This window comes from Trachemys scripta, chromosome 17 (assembly GCF_013100865.1).
Source record: "Trachemys scripta elegans isolate TJP31775 chromosome 17, CAS_Tse_1.0, whole genome shotgun sequence".
Classification (NCBI taxonomy): Eukaryota; Metazoa; Chordata; order Testudines; family Emydidae; genus Trachemys; species Trachemys scripta.
Window position 1 is genome coordinate 17178515 of NC_048314.1, and position 18912 is coordinate 17197426.

The 18912-nt window shown below is 46.6% G+C and overlaps 2 protein-coding genes across 5 annotated transcripts in view; both read left to right on the top strand.

The window, feature by feature from the left end:
• Positions 1-9495, top strand: part of MED22 (mediator complex subunit 22) — a 12358-nt gene extending 2863 nt beyond the window's left edge. Inside the window, exons 1-5 of one of the 4 annotated variants that reach the window (XM_034793759.1) lie at positions 620-764; positions 1472-1614; positions 2300-2380; positions 2982-3190; positions 7919-9495. In XM_034793759.1, the coding sequence (XP_034649650.1) occupies positions 1492-1614; positions 2300-2380; positions 2982-3190; positions 7919-8117 (612 nt within the window). In that variant the 5' untranslated portion in view covers positions 620-764; positions 1472-1491 and the 3' untranslated portion in view covers positions 8118-9495. Of the gene's footprint in view, positions 1-619; positions 765-1471; positions 1615-2299; positions 2381-2981; positions 6493-7918 lie in introns of those variants that run through there. The other 3 variants (XM_034793761.1, XM_034793760.1, XM_034793762.1) reach the window with 3 other exon arrangements.
• A 2557-nt stretch (positions 9496-12052) lies between these two features.
• On the top strand, positions 12053-17414 carry SURF6 (surfeit 6). Its single transcript, XM_034752059.1, has 5 exons — positions 12053-12153; positions 12661-12953; positions 13451-13666; positions 15865-15950; positions 16633-17414. Exons 2-5 carry the CDS (start codon positions 12860-12862, stop codon positions 17308-17310), a joined length of 1074 nt encoding a protein of 357 aa, XP_034607950.1. The 5' UTR covers positions 12053-12153; positions 12661-12859; the 3' UTR covers positions 17311-17414.
• The last annotated feature ends 1498 nt before the right edge of the window (positions 17415-18912 follow it).

Here is an 18912-nt window from a genome sequence, read left to right on the forward strand (position 1 = left end):
TGCCTCCAGACCCTGCGCCCCCAGCCGGGCACTTCCCCTCCCGGGCTCCGGCGGCGCAGGGTCCGGAGGCACGGGGGCTGCCCGAAGCCGGTAGCGCTCGGGCAGCCCGGCTCTTAAACAGAGCCGAAGAATCAGGGAGGAGCAGAGCCGCCATTTTCCCGGACATGTTCGGCTTTTTGGCAATTCCCCCTGGACGGGGGTTTGACTGCCGAAAAGCTGGACATGTCCGGGGAAAAAGAGGACGTATGGTAACCCTAATACAGACTAACACGGCTACTCTGAAACCTGAAGAAGTGAGGTTCTTACCCACCAAAGCTTATGCTCCCAATACTTCTGTTTGTCTTAAAGGTGCCACAGGACCCTCTGCTGCTTTTTACAGATTCAGACTAACACGGCTACCCCTCTGATACTTGTCCCTAAAGCAGTTGATTGGTGCCTTTTTAAAGAGCAGGGGCTGCAGACAGTCTTGTCTGAGCAAGCAGCACGTCAGGGACACACACACACACACATGCACACCCTGCTGCTTTAAAAAACCTGCTCGCTCAACTCCACTTGAAACAGGTCCCAACCCAGAGCAAAGGATTGGCGTCCGCGGCAGCCAATCACCAGCGAAGAGGCGACCACTCCCGGGGAGGCGGGTGGGATGATCATGAGAACTGGTTGATTGCAGCGAAGCCAGGCGTCATGGCTGAGAGCAGCAGGGCTCTGTGCTGGTGACCCCCAGGAGGTGGCTGGGTAGTGGCAATGCCTGTGTAGCTAGCTAGGTGAGTAAAGCAGCACCCGCAGCATGCACTGCCCTCAGTGGCTGTTTCATGGCAGGTTGCAGGTGGATGTACCCTGCTAGAGGGCTGTAAGTTAATACACAGTCGTGCCTCCAGTGCTGTAAGTTAATACACAGTCGTGCTTCCAGTGCTGTAGTGTCAACACTCGCTCCAGCAATCAGGCAGGCTACTAGGTACTAGAAGCCTTAGCGAGGGGATCTTGTTTCCTGTCCCCAGGGATGCTGCCTGGAAATATCTGTTGTGGACCCCCATAACTTCTCAGCTGATTTTTGTTATTGTTGTTGAAACTGTTGTGTAGATTTAAGACTGTATAATGGCCCAATCCTGCTCTTGTTGGTCAGTGGGAGCAGAATTACAGCCCTTGCTGGTTAGAGTAGGGAGCAGAGATTGGCTTGGTGTGGTTTGGACTCCTAGTAAAATTAGTATCAGGGGGTAGCCGTGTTAGTCTGTATCTACAAAAACAACAAGAAGTCTGGTGGCACCTTAAAGACTAACTGATTTATTTGGGCATAAGCTTTCGTGAGTAAAAACCTCACTTCTTCGGATGCATCGGATGTAAAATTAGGAGTTTCAGAGGCAGCATTTAGATAGGCTGGTGTAATGTTGTGATTGGAATTATTAGGATGTAATATGTTGCCCAGCCCCTGGGCTGGGGCTTGTAACAGGCTTTATCTTTTCCTGCCTTTCAGTTCCAATCTAATTTAACACAATGTCCCAACAACGAGTCCTGCCTCAGAGTAAAGAAACCCTCCTACAGTCCTACAACAAGAGGCTGAAAGATGACATCAAGTCAATCATGGATAACTTCACAGAGATCATCAAGACTGCTAAGGTGGGTATTTGAAAGAAGGCAAATGAAGTCAATACCCATTTGGTAATAATTTTGCTCAGAATGATCATTACACCCTCCAGGCTAGAAATACCAATCCAGCTCACAGGGAAAGGCTGCATTTGAAAATTGAACAGTGAGATTTAGGTGGCTCAGAGAGATTCAGCAGTTGAAGCTTTCACTTCCTGGAGTCAAATTCTGCAGTTATGCATTTATTCTGCATCTACGCCAAGCTTGGTCTTATTCTTCAATGAGGCTTTAATAGCTTTACAGGGGGTAAGAGTAGGTTGATGCCAAATTTGGCCTCCTGAGTTTTCAACAGTTATTTTTAGCAGGTTACTAGTGAACAGCTGCAAATTATGCTACTCAGTTTTCAAAAAACAGTCCAATCAAACAAGCTGGGAGTGCTGGAAAATCAGGGGTGGGAAGAATCAAAGAAGACAGTCGAAGGAAAACAGAGAGGTGAACAGCAATTGGTTAACATGAGGGAAAAGATGGGAGATCAACAAATGGTGCACTCTTAACCCTGATCCTACCAAAAGCATCTACTAGATGGGATCAGGGACAAAAGCCCCTTTTATATGTGGTTGGAACTGAAACAAGCTATTCTTTAAAGTAATAACCTCTTCTGGGATGCAGGAATATTGGGTGAGCTGAAGACACGTGGCTTTTTTAAATTAATTTTTAGATTGAAGATGAAACCCAAGTCTCTCGAGCGACCCAGAGTGAGCAGGACAACTACGAGATGCACGTCAGAGCTGCCAACATCGTAAGTACAGCTTGTGTGCCAAGCAGGCGTGCTGCATAGCAGATCTTGTGTGCTCTGTGGTCCGTTACAGCATCCATGAGGAGCACTCAGAATACTAATGACAATTGCTGCGAGAGGTGTAATCATCACAGGGTGGCTTTCCCAGTGCAAAGGAAGGGAGCGATTTTTTCTGTTTGCTGTGGATTTCGCTTTGGGTTGGGACCCAAACTGATCAACTTTCACTTTTAGAGCTGCCCAGTTGTAACTGGTGAGGTCCCTGACTGAAATCCTACTCTTGGCTTGCAATGTTAATACTTTCTTTTGCCTTTGGGTGGTGCCAAAACATATAGTTCTGGGTTTATACTACTGATGGCTGTGCTTGCCAGTGGAACAAAAGAACATCATTGTTCGTGCATAGAGTGCCAGAAGGTTGCATAGTGCCCCTGGTGTACATGTACAACTGTACTGTTCTAATGCTTTCTTTCTCTGGTACTGCAGGCTTTTGGCTAGCATTTTAGCCAAGTTGCTCCCATGTTGCAAAGTCTGGTATCGGGGGCTTGAGGGGGCAGCCCAGCAAGTCACTCTGTGTCCCTTTTGCTTAATATTTTATCCACCCTGCAAGGTCCGAGCTGGCGAGTCCCTGATGAAGCTTGTGTCCGACCTGAAGCAGTTCTTGATCCTCAATGACTTCCCCTCTGTGAACGAAGCCATTAACCAGCGTAACCAGCAGCTGCGGGGCGTGCAGGAAGAGTGTGACAAGAAGCTGATCTCGCTGAGGGATGAGATTTCCGTTGACCTGTACGAACTAGAAGAAGAATATTACTCTTCCAGGTACAAATAGGGCCATGGACTCCCATACTAACAAGCCTCCTCTTGTCTCCAGCCCTTTCTGAGAAACAGGATAGGAGAGCAGATGGTCCTTAAGACACAAGCCTAAATGGATATTTCCCCTTAAAATTCACACCTGTGTTTTTAATTAGATCAAACTTCTATAACCTAAAGCAAGCCATCGAGATGCTAAGCAGTCAGGCTGGTATGAGGAAGAGCCTTTTTCTGTGCCAGTTCTTTCACAAGTGTCCTAACTACATAACGTGCCTATTCCTTGCAGCTCACCACCACCAACTGTCTGGAATCTATTTAAAATGAACTAAAGGGACATCATCAAGTAGCTTAGAATCAGCATTTTTCTGTCTCTAGCAGGGTGAGAGGGTTGGTGTGTTTTTTTTGGAAAACCTACCCCTAATGTATCTTTTGTGAAATCTTTTTAAAGACTTTCAATAGAACATAGGTTCTGGTGGATACAAACTTTTTCTTCTTTCCTAATATGGTTGCAATCCCCAATCTAGCTAGTTAATGAGATCCAGTAAAGGAAAGTTTCCAGAATGAGATCTGAAAGTGACTAGTTCGGTTGCACTGTCCAAGGTCAGTGAAGTGCAACAAGTTAATCAACAGCATAAATGGTGAAAAGCAAACTAGCTCTTTAAACTTCTTTCACTTTTAATAAGCTTTGATAAGCTGATTTTATTTTAGGGAATTAAAAAAAAAAAGTTTAGTGGTAGTTACAGATGCTCGAGTCAACTGGAACTTTGAAAATCGGGCCATAATTTACTGGTAATGCAGGTATTTTAGAAATAAATGTTAGCCCAACAGCGTCCCTTTAAAATTGATGCATTATTTTAAGAAAACTTACCTTTCATAGCTGGGAAAAGGAGAGCAACAATTATAAAAAGATGTCTTAGGACAGTGAGAGGCCCAGTAAATATTTTGGAAAGGGAGTTGAGTAGGGTTATACAATGCTGACTGATCTAAGCAAAAATTCAGGTCTTAACTGGGTCAGGACTTTATTATTTCATCACTTGATAGACAACATCCACCGCTGTGCTGGCCGAACAGGGGGGTGTGAGGTTATGGTGACCCAAAAGTGAGCCTGTGGTGTGTGTATGTGACATTGTAACCAGACGCTCTGGCATGTACACTTTTGTGGTTCTAAAATGGTTATTTTAATCTTTGGACCAATGGGTTCTGACCATGCTGGTGTGGTCTCTTATCTACCTAGCTCTGAAACTGCACTAAGCCATCATTCCTAGCAGAACTACTGTCTAAGCAGGAGCAGGGGGGCTTTGTCCCCTCCCTCCCCTCATTGCACCAAATCAATCCAGTCTTATTCTGTTTCTAATATGAAGTGCTCATGTGGTGAGAAATCTTGCCTAGATTAGAGCTATAGTCTCTTTAATGACGCTTCATGTCCTGTAGCTGCACCTAATGTTTCATCCACTGGTCCTTGAGCACTTATTTCCTTCTCCTTCATGTGCCATTGGCTACAGATTTAATGCAATCTTTATTTCTGCACCAAAGAAATGTGAGTGTTTTAAATAGACACAACAAGTGGCTTATTCAAAGTACTTTTATAGAGTCATAAGGATTTTTTTAAAAGAATTTTACTGTCTGTGGAGAAAGGGGTTTCTATTTTGTATTAAACTACACATGGCTGTAGGATGTTAATTGTGTTTAAATGGCTGTAAATGCAAGACTCAGTATATACCTGGAGAGGGTGACATGGAACTGATTCTGAGAGCTCAGCTGGGGGTCAGTAGCTGTCAACTCCTTGTACCGCCTAGGATCAGGCATATCATTTTGTTCTACAGTGGTCTGATCCTGCTCTCACTTAAATTGATGGGAGCTTTGCAGTTGACTTCAGTGGGAGCAGGACAGTAGGATTCCACACAACCACTGTTCCAAATTGCTCTCCCAATCTCTGGATTCTGTTGGTGGCTTTTCACCATCCCCAATAGTTAGAGCTTAGAGTTTAACACCTGAAACGTTGTTGTTTCCTGGCATCCCTTTGGGTGAAGCTGCAGAGTCTTGCATTCTCTGCACCCAGTCTGTTAGCCTCCGACTGGTCCCTGTGTATTTCTAGGGCCCACAAATCCTCGTGCAGACAAAACTCCTGTTGATTTCACTGCTTGTCTGTGGGAGGACTATAGAATTAGACTCTGCTTTTGGGTCACCTGGAAAGGCATATTCTCACTCCCATCACAGTACCAGGGGTTTGGGAGACACTCTTGCCCCATATACTGGTAAATACTGCATGTCTGTAGGGTTTTTGCTAGTAAATACTGATTTCATGAGGAAACTTGCAAGCCGAGAATCTTTCAAAGCAACTCATGTGCTTTTGTGTTCTAGGCAGGTGCCTTCCCACATGGTCCCAATAGTGTGGCTTGGGGGAGCATTTAATCCTAGCATCCGCCTCCCAACTTCTCCTTTGGGGTCACATCCAACAAAGCCTCAGGGCCTCTCCACTGTGAGATTGGATGGTGCCTTGCAGAGCCCCATGGCAACTATGAACTTCAGGTTACTGGCTGGAGAGCTGTAGTGTAAATTTTGAGGTCTATATAATTTGGGGGCGGGAGGGTTAAGGAAGGAAGGGAGGAGAAGGAGAGATGCCCACTTCCTTTCCAGAGCTGTATTCCACCCGGATGCTAGGCTGAAGAGTTCTTAGTAGTCCTCCTGTGTGAGATCTGCTGGACACCAGACCCTAGTGCTCTGGGATCCAGTCATGAGGGGCTGAGATCCAGGAGAAATGGTTGGTGGATTCAGGACTAATTAGGCCCCAGTCCTTCATGCATACCTCAGTGGCAGCCTTGTTTTGCATAGGCACTGAAGGATGGGGTGAAAAGCCTTCATACCCCAATGAAGGGACCTCACTTGGTGATGGTGCAAAAGCCCCAGATGCTAAACACCCACCCTTTCTCTCTAGCAAACCTAGCGGGGTGACTACTGGAAAAGAGATGATTTGACTTGGCATTGGGTGAATTCTCTGTAACTGCCAAAAACCAAGTGCTTTAAATCAGTGACCTCCTCCTGTGCTTATTCCCCAAAGCTGTAGCCCCGTGCACTCCAGCTTGCCTTATCCAGCCACCTGTGGCCGGAGCTCTGAATTCCTGGTTCACACTCCTGTCTCTCTGAAAGCGTGGCTTGGTGACTGGAGGGTGGGTTTGGAGTTCAACCTGCTAGACACGTCTCTTCAGTTCAAAGTGTTCAGTCTCTTTTTATATATATTTTACTTTTAAAATATTTCCCATAAATCTCTATTTGAGTCTATTAATGGTAAATAAAACAGAAACAAGAAAATCCCTGGACCTCTTGGGTTTATTTTGAACATAAGCTATTTCCTGTTACAGTACTCACTTCGGTCTCTGGGTGTCTCTTGCATGGGCAGCTCCTTCCTCTCTTCCAGCATTTTTTTTTCCTCTATTTTTATTTTGATTTATAGCCCTGCCACTGTGCATCCACCTCAGACTTCAGAGCAGGACCCAGGGCACTACAGGGACAAGAGATGGCCACTAGCTTAGGAACACAGGATTTGTCATAATTGTTCACCCTACTGGTCCACCTAATCTTATACCCTGCAGTGGTCAACCACCGTCACCTGCTTTTTCAGAAGAGCTGAGCACACACAATTCCTGTTGAAGTTAATGGGAGCTACAGGTGATCAACGCTTCTGAAAATCTGGCCAAAGATGCTGCAGGAGAAGGCATAAATCTCCCATAAATCTTTGCCAATCTGGTAATGCTAGAGATGGGGGTGGGGGGTTTCCTGACCCTTACAGCGATCCTGCAGCATGAGAATCGATTGTCCTTTTCTTGGTGCACAACTTTTTTAGCTATTAGTCATAACACTAGAGCAGGGGAGAAGGGGATAGAGGCTTTGAGGTTTTTTTGGTTCTTAACAAAAAGAATGGAATGATAATCTTACAAATACAGACCTCCAAACAATTCAGTGACAATCTAGTAATGCTCCTTGAAAGAACTTAAAGTCCCCCCCCCCCCCTGTATTTTTATAATTTGTTTCTGTTTTTGCAGGGGAAGTTGTTTGGTTTTTTTGCCCCATGGTAAATCAAGAATAATCCTGACTCTAAACACTTACAGCCCAAACTTGTAAAAGTGGCTGCTGGTTTTTAGATCTTAGACCCGAGTGTGAAAGGTGCAAAGTATTCGCAGCTCCCAGCAGCTGGAGGTGTGAGCACACTCCGCTTTTCTAAAAAATCAGGGTCAGGTGTATTAAGCTGGGCACCCAAAATCACTAGCAAAATTAGGGCCAAAGGGCCTGATTCTCCTCTCAGTTGGGTCCAGAGCTAACTCTCAGTGAAATTGCCAGGGATGAAATCCTGGCCCCACTTACGTGAATGGGAGTTTTACCATTGACTTTAATGAGGCTGGGATTTTGCCCCAGGTGTCTTTCCTTTGACTTGAATGGGAATTAGAGTGGACCCACATGCCAATTTCAGACTAGAGTAACACCGCTGGCTTCAATGACACGACCCCTGCTCCTTCCCAGGGCAGTGAGATCACACACCAGCCCGAGCCCTGTTAGGGAACATCAGTGTCATGAGACTCATGATAAAGTTTATAATCCACAAACATTATGTCCATGGACGCTTTTGCCATTTTCTTAACGCTTTGCTTCTGTCTTGCTTTCTCCCCTCCCCTCTTTTTTTCCCCCTCCCCTCTCTGATTGCACCCGCTGTCTCTCCTTACTGGGGTGGCTTGTTCTGGAAAGCTACAGTCTATGTGACACCAATGATCTTCCTCTGTGCGAAGCCTACTGGAGAGAAGACCCTGCCGTGCTTTCCCCCGAAGGCCTCTCCATGCCTCTGGCAGCTGCCACGGCCGAGCAGAGCACTGCGGCTCCTCAGAGCTCAACCCCATCGCACCCTCACGTGAACGGGCACGGGGCAGGCCCGACGGAGCACTCCTGAAGAGGATGTCGTGCCTGCTGAGCTGATGGAGTCTTCCCAGTTGCTGTATTGAGCCAACCTTCTCCTACTCCCGGAATAATGTACTGTAGTTGTGTTTGCAGGTCAGCTGCTGCCATTCACTGGATAGCAGCAGTGTCTTCTTCACCTCTTGAGCCACACCCGAGAAAGGGTTACCAGAGGGCTATGGTAGAAGTAATAGGACACTAGGAAATTGACTGCTGTAGAAACTTTGAGCTAGGATTTGTCTTATGTTACCACATGATGACTACATGTAGAGACCATTAGGAGCATGGAGTTTGTTTCCATGTGAATCCCGGGTTGGGAACATGTTCTTGTGCTATGCAGGAATCGATTGTATTCTGGTTCTGAATAGGAAATGTGGGTCAAGGTTTGGGGTGGGGTTTTTTTTTTCAGTATTTATTTCTTCCTAAGACTCAAGTTAATCAACATTTGCGTGCTTCCTATATCCGTATTCTCAGCCTTTTCCTCGGGTGGGGTGGCACTAAAATGACTTCTGCTGTAGTTTACAAAAATAATAACCTCCTTAGTATGTGTATATAACACTTTTCACCTTCAAGGTGCTCTGCAAACTTGAATCCCTGTGTTCAGAAACTACTGAGATGGGAGAGCTAAAGCTACCTGGACTCCTCAGAACACCCTTGCCACAGACATAAACACTATTCCCATTGAAGTGCAAGGGAAACTGAGGCAGCAGTGCAGTGACTTGCCCAAGGCTATAGATGGAGGCAGTGTCAGGGCCAGAATTAGAATTAATGACACTCTGGCTCCCAAGTGGGTGCTCAGACTACATGTTTCTGTCAAATGGTCGATGAAGCTGCTATGAAGTTAATTTTTTGGGCAATGATTAGTGCTGTTTAATCAAAGCGGGGGAGAGTTGGGGTTTGATGGGTGCTCATGGCTAAGAAGCTCTTTGGTTTCTTAGTTAAGAAGAAGCATTCTGTGCAGTTTCCTTTTAAGAAACCATTTCTGGTGCTTCAATCAAAGCTATCCAGCAGCACCTGGGTACTCAACTGTCACTGTCCTTAGTAGAGCTCGGTGTAGCTTGAAAGCTTTGTCCCTTTCACCAACTGAAGTTGGTCCAACAAAAGATATTACCTCACCCACCTTCTCTCTCATACCCTGGGACCGCTGCAAACAGCTTCCTCCGTTCAGTCATTTAAGCTAATTCTACTTGTATAATTGAAAGAAAGTATTTGAAATGGGATGTAACCATTACAGATCAATGTCTAAACATTGCAGAACTACTGTTGCACCCAGAATGCAATTAAGTCCCTGGTCAGTATTCTACTGTAGCTTCACACTTCTCTCTTGGGTTGTCCTCCCCCCCACCCATTTATTTTGTAAGTAGATGGATGAATAAAACAAACTTTGTTTTGTATAATTTTTAAAGGGTGTGTTATCAGCTGCAAGGGGAGGGTGACGTGAGAATCTTACGTGTGTGTGTGTGTGTATGTAGTGGGAAGAGCATTTCCCCAAATGTTCAAAGCAAAACCCCACTCCGGCGCCTCTTCCCACTGACACTGAAGTTGGGCTTTGTAGAAGGGTTGATTATTGCTGAACTGAAACGTGCAAGGTGAAGCAGGAGGTCCATGGGGCTTGTCTGGGGAGCTGCCCAGGGCCCTTCTCAAACGTTGCTGTGCTTTCTCACCTACATCGCAGGCCAGTGGTTTGACTCAGTCTGTGTGTTACATCTTGGGGGTCACAGATGTGAAATCCTGGTAACATGCAGAACATTAGCTCAGTGGTTTGAGCATTGGCCTGCTAAACCCAGGAGTGTGAGTTCAATCCTTGAGGGGGCAATTTGGGGATTGGTCCTGCTTTTGAGCAGGGGGTTGGACTAGATGACCTCCTGAGATCCCTTCCAACCCTGATATTCTATTATCTTATTTGTCACCTCTCAGCTAGATGCTGTGGATACTTCACGCACCTCACATCTTGCTATGAGAAACTAAGACTGAGATTTCCAACAAGAGTTAGGCACCCAACTCCCAGGGAAAGGCACCCATGAATCCTAACCCACTTAGGTTCCACTAAAACGCCTGACCTAAAAGATTACTGTCCAAAATAATTCCTGGGGAGAAGGATTCCCTGTACCAACCTCATGTACTGCTCTTAATATGAGCACTGCTTTAGTGCCATGAATCCAGCTAAAATGTCAAATAAGGCTACGATGGGCTTTGCTGAGTGGGAGAGTAACTTCTATTCTCACAAGATTATTTTACTTCTAAAGACCAGTAAAGCGGCATTGCAAGTGCTACCCTAACATGTGCTTACCAGAAAGTCCTTTTCTCTCTCCCTTCGTCACAAGTACAAATACTGTTCTGGATGCAGTTTTGCAATCCTTACTCAAGCTAATGTTCCACTGACATTAACCTGCATTGAGCGTGAATATGTGGACTGGAGGAGCAGGACTTACAGCTTGGGGAATCAAAACCATATAGAAATACTCTTGCATAGTGATTCAACAGTGCTCATTGCAGTGGTTACGGTACTTTATTCATAAAAGATAAACATGGTGTTATCTTGTACACAGTGCATTAGGTCACCTGGAAGCTACAGGTGCACTTCCTGGATGGACATAGCAGAATTATCTACTGCCTCATTGTACAAAGAGTTAGTTACATATTTTCTCTATGGTTATTTATTGTTGCCAACTCTCATGATTTTAGCAGAGGTTCTACAATACTTAGTGTTTTTTCTCAAAGCCCAAATTCCTGGAGTCACGTGATTTCATGAGAATTTCAGCTTTCATTAAAAAGAAAAAGTTTCTACTGTGAAAATGTGACCCCATTCAATTAATCCTACAGTCAACCCTAAAGACTTGGAAACCTGAAAGCAAATACAAATAACCTGAAGTATATTATTTTTTTAAAATCTCATGATTTTTGTACATTTGAAGTTGTCAGTATTGTGTTAAGTACATTAGAATCAGGATGTGTGAGTTTTCCTTAAAATATTTCAGGGTAAATAACTCCCAGGACAGTTTAAACAAAATTAGGGATAAGGTTGTTTGCACAACCCACACCTATCTTAGTCGATTGACAGTTGCATAATTACATCCTGCCTCCCTAAAATTCCTTGTGTAGTTTTAACTCACTCCCTGGCCTAACTGGAGGATGACCAGATAGCACATGTGAAAAATCAGGACTTTTTTTTCCCAGGGGGACTGATATAATTGCATATATAAGACAAAATTCCTAATATTGGGACGGTCCTGATAATATTGGGACATCTGTTCACCCTACCTAACTGCCATGTTGTGCTGTAAACTGTTCAATGGCAGCTGTCCCATCCTAGAAGTGGTTGAATTTTGGTGGCTGGGAAATGAACTTGTAAAATGACTTGAGAGCCTTAGCAATAAAGCAGTAGCTCCCGGTGTGGACACAGTTCTGGAATAAAAATCACTGTAGCCTGGAATAATTCACTCATAAAGCAGAAAAATGATTATGGGATAAAAGTGACTATTCTGGAATCCAGTCTGCACCCGCGGAGCTATTCTGGAATAGCCAGGCCCGCTGGTTTCCGGCTGTAGACACGGGGACAGAGACATCTCCGGGACACACACACGAATGGTTGCAGAACTTTTTAATTTGGACGCAGCTGCAACCGAAGGGAGAGTTCAAAGGGATTTGCAGATTCAGCTTGAATCCGGGCACGGCGCGTAGCGGGCAGGGCAGTGCGCGAGGGAGAAGCGGGGGGGGGCGGGGGGGGGTATGCAGCTGGGGAACCGCATGCAACGTGCTACAGGCACAGCCCCTCCCAGCTGCCTGCAACCCGCTACGCGGCACTAATGCAACGAGGGCGCGCCTCGCTGCGCGCGCCCCTCCCGCGCGCCAGGGCAGGCAGCCGCACCCCGAGCCCCGGCAAGGCGCGCGCCGCGCTTCCTCCTCGGGCCCCGCCCCTCGCCGCCTCTGCCAATGGGAGCGAGGGTGCGCTCTGCGTTCGGTTAGCGCTGCCTGCCCGGCCATGTGGGGCCCGGCTCGGCTCGGCTGGGCTGGCAGGCGGCGGCGCGCGGGTGAGGCTGCGGGGCCCCATCCCCGGGCAGGGGGTGTCTGGGAGCTGGCGGCGGGCCCCGGCCCCCGTCCTCTCCCCCATTGCCCCCCCCCCCCCGGCCGCCCCCCCCCCCCCTCTCCCCCCCCCCCCCCCCCCGCCCCCCCCCCCTTGTCCCTTCCTCCTTGCTGACCCTCCGCCCACCCCCTCTACTGTCCCTCCCTCCATCCCTGCTGTCCTCCTGCCCACCCCATGTGCCCCCTCACTGCCCCTCCCTCCCTCCCTGCTGTCCCCTGCCCATCCCCTATGCCCCTCCCACTCCCGTGCCCCCTCTATTGTCCCTTCCTCCCTGCTGTCCCCCCTTTCCCCTGCATCTCCCTCCTCCAGTTCTCCCTCCCCCCACTTCTCTTCTGTGTTGCCCCCTGTGCAGTTATAAAGTTGCTACCCAAGTCCACATTGTTACATTTCTCTTTGTGCGTTAAATAAAACCCCTTGTCAGTCTCTCATTAACCAGCTTTTTTTCAACATCTAGGGCAAGGCGATGGATGTTGCCTCTGGACTTCATTCAGTGCTGGTGATCCCCCAGGCACTCACCCAGGTGGCCCTGGTCCAAAGGACAGACACTTGTGTGGCGCACATCATCGCTTGAATTGAACCCCTCTTAATTCTGGGGCACGACTGTGTAGATTCTCCTGTATTTTATTGCTGTCGCCAGGTGACCTGGATTAGACATGGCTAGTCTGGCCACCAAAGACTCATACCTGCAGAATTTAGCTAAGAAAATTTGTGTGCAGCAGGTCCAGGAGCCACGGAAAAGAACATTTGGTATTATTTCTATTTGTCCTATGCAACGAGGCTCCATTTCTTGATGCTAATTTCTAGAAACCCTGGCTTATAGCATGGTTTTCTTAGTAGGGTTATCAGGCTATCTGGTCTGTGCGACTTGGTAGGTAAAAACCAAACCGTACTGTAATGTGGGCCCCGATCCTGCAAACATTTAAGCACATCTGTAGTATTACTCACATGATTAGCCCCCTTGACTGCTGTGCAGCTGATCATGTGCACAAAATTATACACGTGTTTAAATAGTTGTTGGACCGGGGACATAGGACACAACTGGGGTGTAGTTGGGTTCTCCTAATGTCTGTCATTTGAACATAGATAACATCTAAATCCCATAACTAAAGAGAGGCTTATGTCAGCATTAAAATTAAATGCAGTATGTTGCTGGGCTCCTAATTTTCAGTAATATGTGGTTGGTGAGGAGGACAGTGAAGAAAGAGCTGTCCTATTACTTTCTAAACCTTTCCTGTGCCTTTCAGCTTCCAAGCGAGCTGGGTCTGGAGAGGCTAGCAGCCAGCCGAAGAAAAAGAAGAGAAAGAAACCTAGAAAGCAAGCTGAGAAGGCAGATGCCCCTCCAGCTACGCAGGCAGTACCTAATCTTAACATACCTACTCCAGCCGAACAGACAGCGCCCAATGGGAGCAGAGCTGCTCCAACTGGAACAGCAGTGAGCAAAAGTGAGAACAGAACTACAGGTGAGAGGGTTCGGATGGCCGATTCACAGGCTAAATCTGGCTGAGCTGAGCCCTGTCTTTTTTTCCTTCCCCACGCCAACAAACTGGGACTGGGAAGACTGTTCCCAGTCTCCATACACGAGTATTGAGTTTATCCTTTGCTCAGATCAGACTGCAAACTGGGTGTGAGGTTCAAGACAAGCAAGTTGTAATGTTGCAGCTGGGTACACTTACTGGAGAGGTGCAAAGGAGAGCTGTCTGTAACTGGAGGGGGGGAAAGAGACGCTGTTGGTTCAGATCTAATCTAATTTTGTAGAAGCTTTTTGTAAATCCTATAATTGACAGAAATATTTCCATGAATTTGTAAAAATCTAAATTCCAACGCAAACAATTGTTCTTAAACTAATAAACACTGCCACAGCACCTGTAGGACTCTAGACAAAATGGAAACCGAGTAACTGATTTTTCACTGTCTCAATTGGGAGAAATGAAATGTGGATCGTGTGTTGTACAGCAGGATGGTTTAATGACTAAACCACTACTGTGGAATAACTAGATTCCCTGGAGCCATGGTTTAGATCTTAATGGGGTAGAACTCAGCCCTTGTTCTTCCCAGCTATGTCATTTTAAGTTCTGTGTTTGGGGATCTTCTAAAAGAAAGAGATTTAAAAAACCCAACAAAGTTCTTTCTGCATGGAGCAGATATTTAGCTTAAATTTTCCTTTTCTGCAGTCCTTTTCTGCAGTCCTTTGTAGTGTGTAGTATAGTTGATGCTCTCCAACCCAGTGGTAGCTGCCTTTCCCTGGTACACTGAATATATTTAATTTGCAAAACCCTTAGAAATCCTTCAGCAGAATATACAATATTTTTCTCATTAAATGTTCTTATAGAAGTGAAGAGTGTGTGTGTGTGAGAGAGAGAGAGAGAGAGGAGAGACACCCAGATTCACAAGGTGGTTAGTAGTGGGTCTCTGAAAACATAAATCCCTTAAATCACCGCTTCTCAAACTCTTCATATTGTGGGTCACTTCATCAACTAGAGATTGTCGTGTGGCTGACACCCGTGCCAGTGCCCCGCCTGCTCTGCAGCAACTAGAGTGCTTGGTCACCTGAAAAAGTGATTTTTTTTTCACAAGTTGCTAAGGAGAGAGGCTGAAAATAAACTCACTTGAATTTGATCGCCGTGTTGCTTGGTTCTTTGTTTCCACTGCCGGGGAGTATGACTTCTCATTTACGGGCACCCCCTGGAATCTCCCCAAGCTGCTTACAGCCCTTGCTGCTCTGATCTCCCCAAGTCCCTCTGCAGATGCTTCACCAATGTTAAAGAGGCAACTTCCTGAACCGCAGTTTGAAATGCTGCCCTAACGTATTGAGGAGTTCGGGTATGTCTGCACTACAGCTGCACAGCTATGGTGCCACAACTGTGCCACTGTGAAGCTGTAGTGTAGATGATGTAGTTAATCCACCTCTCCGAGAGGTGGTGGCTAGATCAATAGAATTCTTTTGTTGACCTAGCTGCATCTACAACGAGGGTTAGTGTAAAATTTTTCACAGCCCTGAGCAATGTAGCTAGGTCAATCGAATTTTTAGGTGAAACAGGCCTGTGTTCGAAAGGGCGCGTTTCATATGAATGGAGAGGAGAGTCTTCATGATTCCCCCCCGCCCCCTTTCACTCTTCAATGTAAAGGCTTTTGTCTGGATTTAGACTTTCCCAGTAGTGTTTGCAAGTGTGATGGTTCAGAGCTGCACTAAATGCGTGAGAGAGAAACTAACTAGCTGCCGGATGGTGCTAAAACGTTCTTCCGGGTTCAACCACCTTGAGTCGTGTTAGAGATGGAGGGGAGGCAATTCCAAAGAAATGTTCCTTTCTGAGGAAATGACAAGGAATCTGGTGGCACCTTAAAGACTAACAGATTTATTTAGGCATAAGCTTTTGGGCATAAGGTTGCATCTGAAGAAGTGTTGTTGTTTTTTTACCCACGAAAGCTTATGCCCAAATAAATCTGTTTAGTCTTTAAGGTGCCACTGGACTCCTTGTTGTTTTTGTGGATACAGACTAACATGGCTACCCCCTGATACTTGACACCATGCAATTTTTCTGAGGAAAGTGTGTCTTGCATTTCCTTCCTGGGTCCCACTGGAAACTGTCAAAGATCTTTCCTATGTGGCTAGTGCCTTATTCTAAGTGAATTACTTCATTCTCCCTCCTTTTTTTACCAGGTGGAAAAAGTGATCCGGGTTCATTTTCTGCCGTGAATATCTTGCGTCAGAGGTTACATGAGAAGATACAAGAAGTCTCTGGTCAGGTAAGGGCATTAGCCATTCATTGGATAGGTTGGTTGGTCGTTGTCGTCCTCCCCCCACAGTGCAGCTTGTTGCTGGGAGACAGGGAGCTGGGTGGCCAACCTGCAATATCCAGAGCTCGCTAAGTGACCTGTGAAGGGAATTCATTCTCATTGAAGGTGATGTGTTTGGGGCTGTATTCAGGGTTTTGTGCGTGAGTTGAGGGTGGTGTATGGCCCAGAGTGACTAGAGAAACTAGATAGACCTCTTTTATAGCCAGTTCATACAGGCTAGTCTTGGAGGAGAACATCACCCCGACCAGAGGAGGAACACTGTGGTGGGAATCTCATGAGAGGTGAAACAGCGCCAGAATCAAAGGCTGAGGAAACCCCAAGGTCTGTGGACTCCATGTAGTCTGAGGCCAGGTACAGTAAGGGAGAAGCTCATTCACAAATGTATGCAGAATGAAGGTTAGGAGACTCCCAGAAGGCTGAGATTTGGGATGTACAGCTGGAGTTGGAGTTCTGGGTGCTCAGCACCTCTGAAAGTCAGACCCATAACTTCTAACCTTAGATGGTCCTGTGATAGATGGTAAATGTTTAAGGCACTTATGGGAAATGTAAATCAAGGGAGTTGTAGTCATCTCAGCTGTAATATCTAAATTCTGTACAACAGCCTCTCTTCCTCTTCTGGCCTTTCCTTTAGGGTGGCACTAAAGAGCTATCACCAGCTGTGCTGGAGAAGAGGCGCCGAAGGAAGTATGAGAAGGAGAGAAAGAGGCGCCGAAAAAAGGAGCTGAAGATGAAGGAGAAAATGGAGAAGAAGGGAGCCCAGGAGGCAGCTGCAGCTGTGGAGCCGCAGCAAGCAAAGGAGGAGAGCAAGGTTGGGATCATCTTCAACCAGGTCAAAGTCTGTGAGGAGGAGGAGCTGAGCAAGACAGAGAAGAAGAAAGAGAAGAGGAAGAGAGTGAAGGGTAACCTTACCCCTCTGACCGGCAAGAACTACAAGCAGCTGCTGAGCAGGCTGGAAGCTCGGAAGAGCAAACTGGAGGAGCTGAAGGACAAGGACCAAAAGAAAGCCCAGGAGCTGGAAAATAAAATGAAATGGACCAACGTCCTTTACAAAGCAGAAGGCGTCAAGATCCGCGATGACGAGGAACGTCTGAAGGCTGCCCTGAAGCGCAAGGAGAAGCGCAAGGCCCAGCGCCAGAAGCAGTGGGAGAAGAGGACAGAGAATGTGGTAGAGAAGATGCAGCAGCGGCAGGACAAGCGGCGTAAGAACATCCACAAGAAGAAGGTGGCCAAGGTGGAGCGCAGGAAGGACAAGGCCCGGAAGAAGGGCCGCATCCTGCCAGAGGACTTGGAGAAAGCTGGTGTGAAATGAGACTAGGGCTGCCAGTGTTGGTGGCATGGAAATGGACTCTCAGCCTGCACTTACGGGGCTTGTTGTGGGATCTCTTAATAAACTGTTTTACAAAACTGCTCTGATACCTGGTGCCATTTATCCCGTAGCCATCCAAACCCATGTTTAGGCACTTATAATGCAGCCTGATTTTTTTTCAGGGGTGCTGAACATTGGGTCTGGGGTTGGTTGGTTGTGCCTCTGAAAATCAAGCTGTTTACTTGGCTGCTTAATGTTAAGTTTGGAAGATGGGGGCTCTACTTTTTCTAACTTCATGATGCCCAGAATGGAACATTTATATTCTAGGTATCGGCTGACTAGCCCTCATTTCTCTCCGATTGCAACTATTTATCCCTGTAGGGGGAAATCTGCAGCATCTCTCATTCATTATCATTTAGTCTGTAGCATGTTAGCGCATCTAAAATTGCATAGAATCTGATACAGGCTTCTGAGGTTTGGCTCAGCCCCCTTAATGCCTTCTATGTGTGGCATGGATCATCGTTCATGTAGCGCTCCCGTCAGTATGCGGCCTGGGGAAGCTAATGATCCAACCAGCACACCGAGTTCAGTGATGAATCCCGTCACCTGCCAGCTGAGGCACGTTGCACATATGCTAAGAAGATGCCTTCCACACCCAACCGGGTCTTTCTAGCTTTATTCATGAGCTGCAGGTCTCCACGCACACCCCCTCCCCTGTTTCCAGTTCTGAGCTTAGGTTGAAGTTCATTTTTGATTCCGCCTTACCTCTTCAGTGCCAAAAGGGGCTGTTGCAAATGGTGAACTCAATGGCAAGGAAGGGAAGAGCTGTGTATAGCGCCATGCTCTTAAAGAGCTGCAAAATGCTCCCTGGTAGCCACTCTCTGAGCACAGATACCAGAGCTCATATGGCAATGCAGAGACCTAGTTCTGTTTTCTTTTGTACTAGTGCAAATATATTTTCCTTAAACAAAATGAGTGGAACTTCCATGATGTACCAAATGGCCAAGTCCACCTGTTAACCTGATTTTTATGGGCTCATTTATTATAATAGGCTCGCCAATGATCTGACTAGAAGATACTTAGGTTCTTGTTGCAAAACCAGGCTACAGAATTAGAGAAGGTAGAGAGTTCAATACTTTGTCCGGCCCCTTGGGGTGTGTGGCAAAGACATTCACACTGAGGACAAAGCCAGGCTTTAGAGATTTTATTAAAATAAAGGAATTATCAACGCCCCAAACCATCGAGCCACAAAGCACTAGTACGGTTCTGTAGACCCTTGTGGTATCATCCCTTTACCAACCTACTTAAACTACCATACTCACATCCTTCCTTGGGGACCTGGGAGTGGGAGACAAAGGATCAGCCTCATCTCTGGCCTGCCTGATAATTTCAATGGTCCGGTTCCTCAATCCCAAGATGGTGGAGATCAGGGTCAGGGGTTAAGTAGCTGAGCTATATTGCAAAAGCTGAGCTGAAACCCCAAACAAAAGAGGCCTCAAGGCCAAAGACAAGGAAAAGATCTAACCCCCACATGGTGGTTTCCCCTCCTGTAGAGTCTTGGCACTATCCTGAATATTCATCTCATTACCCAACCATGCTCAAATC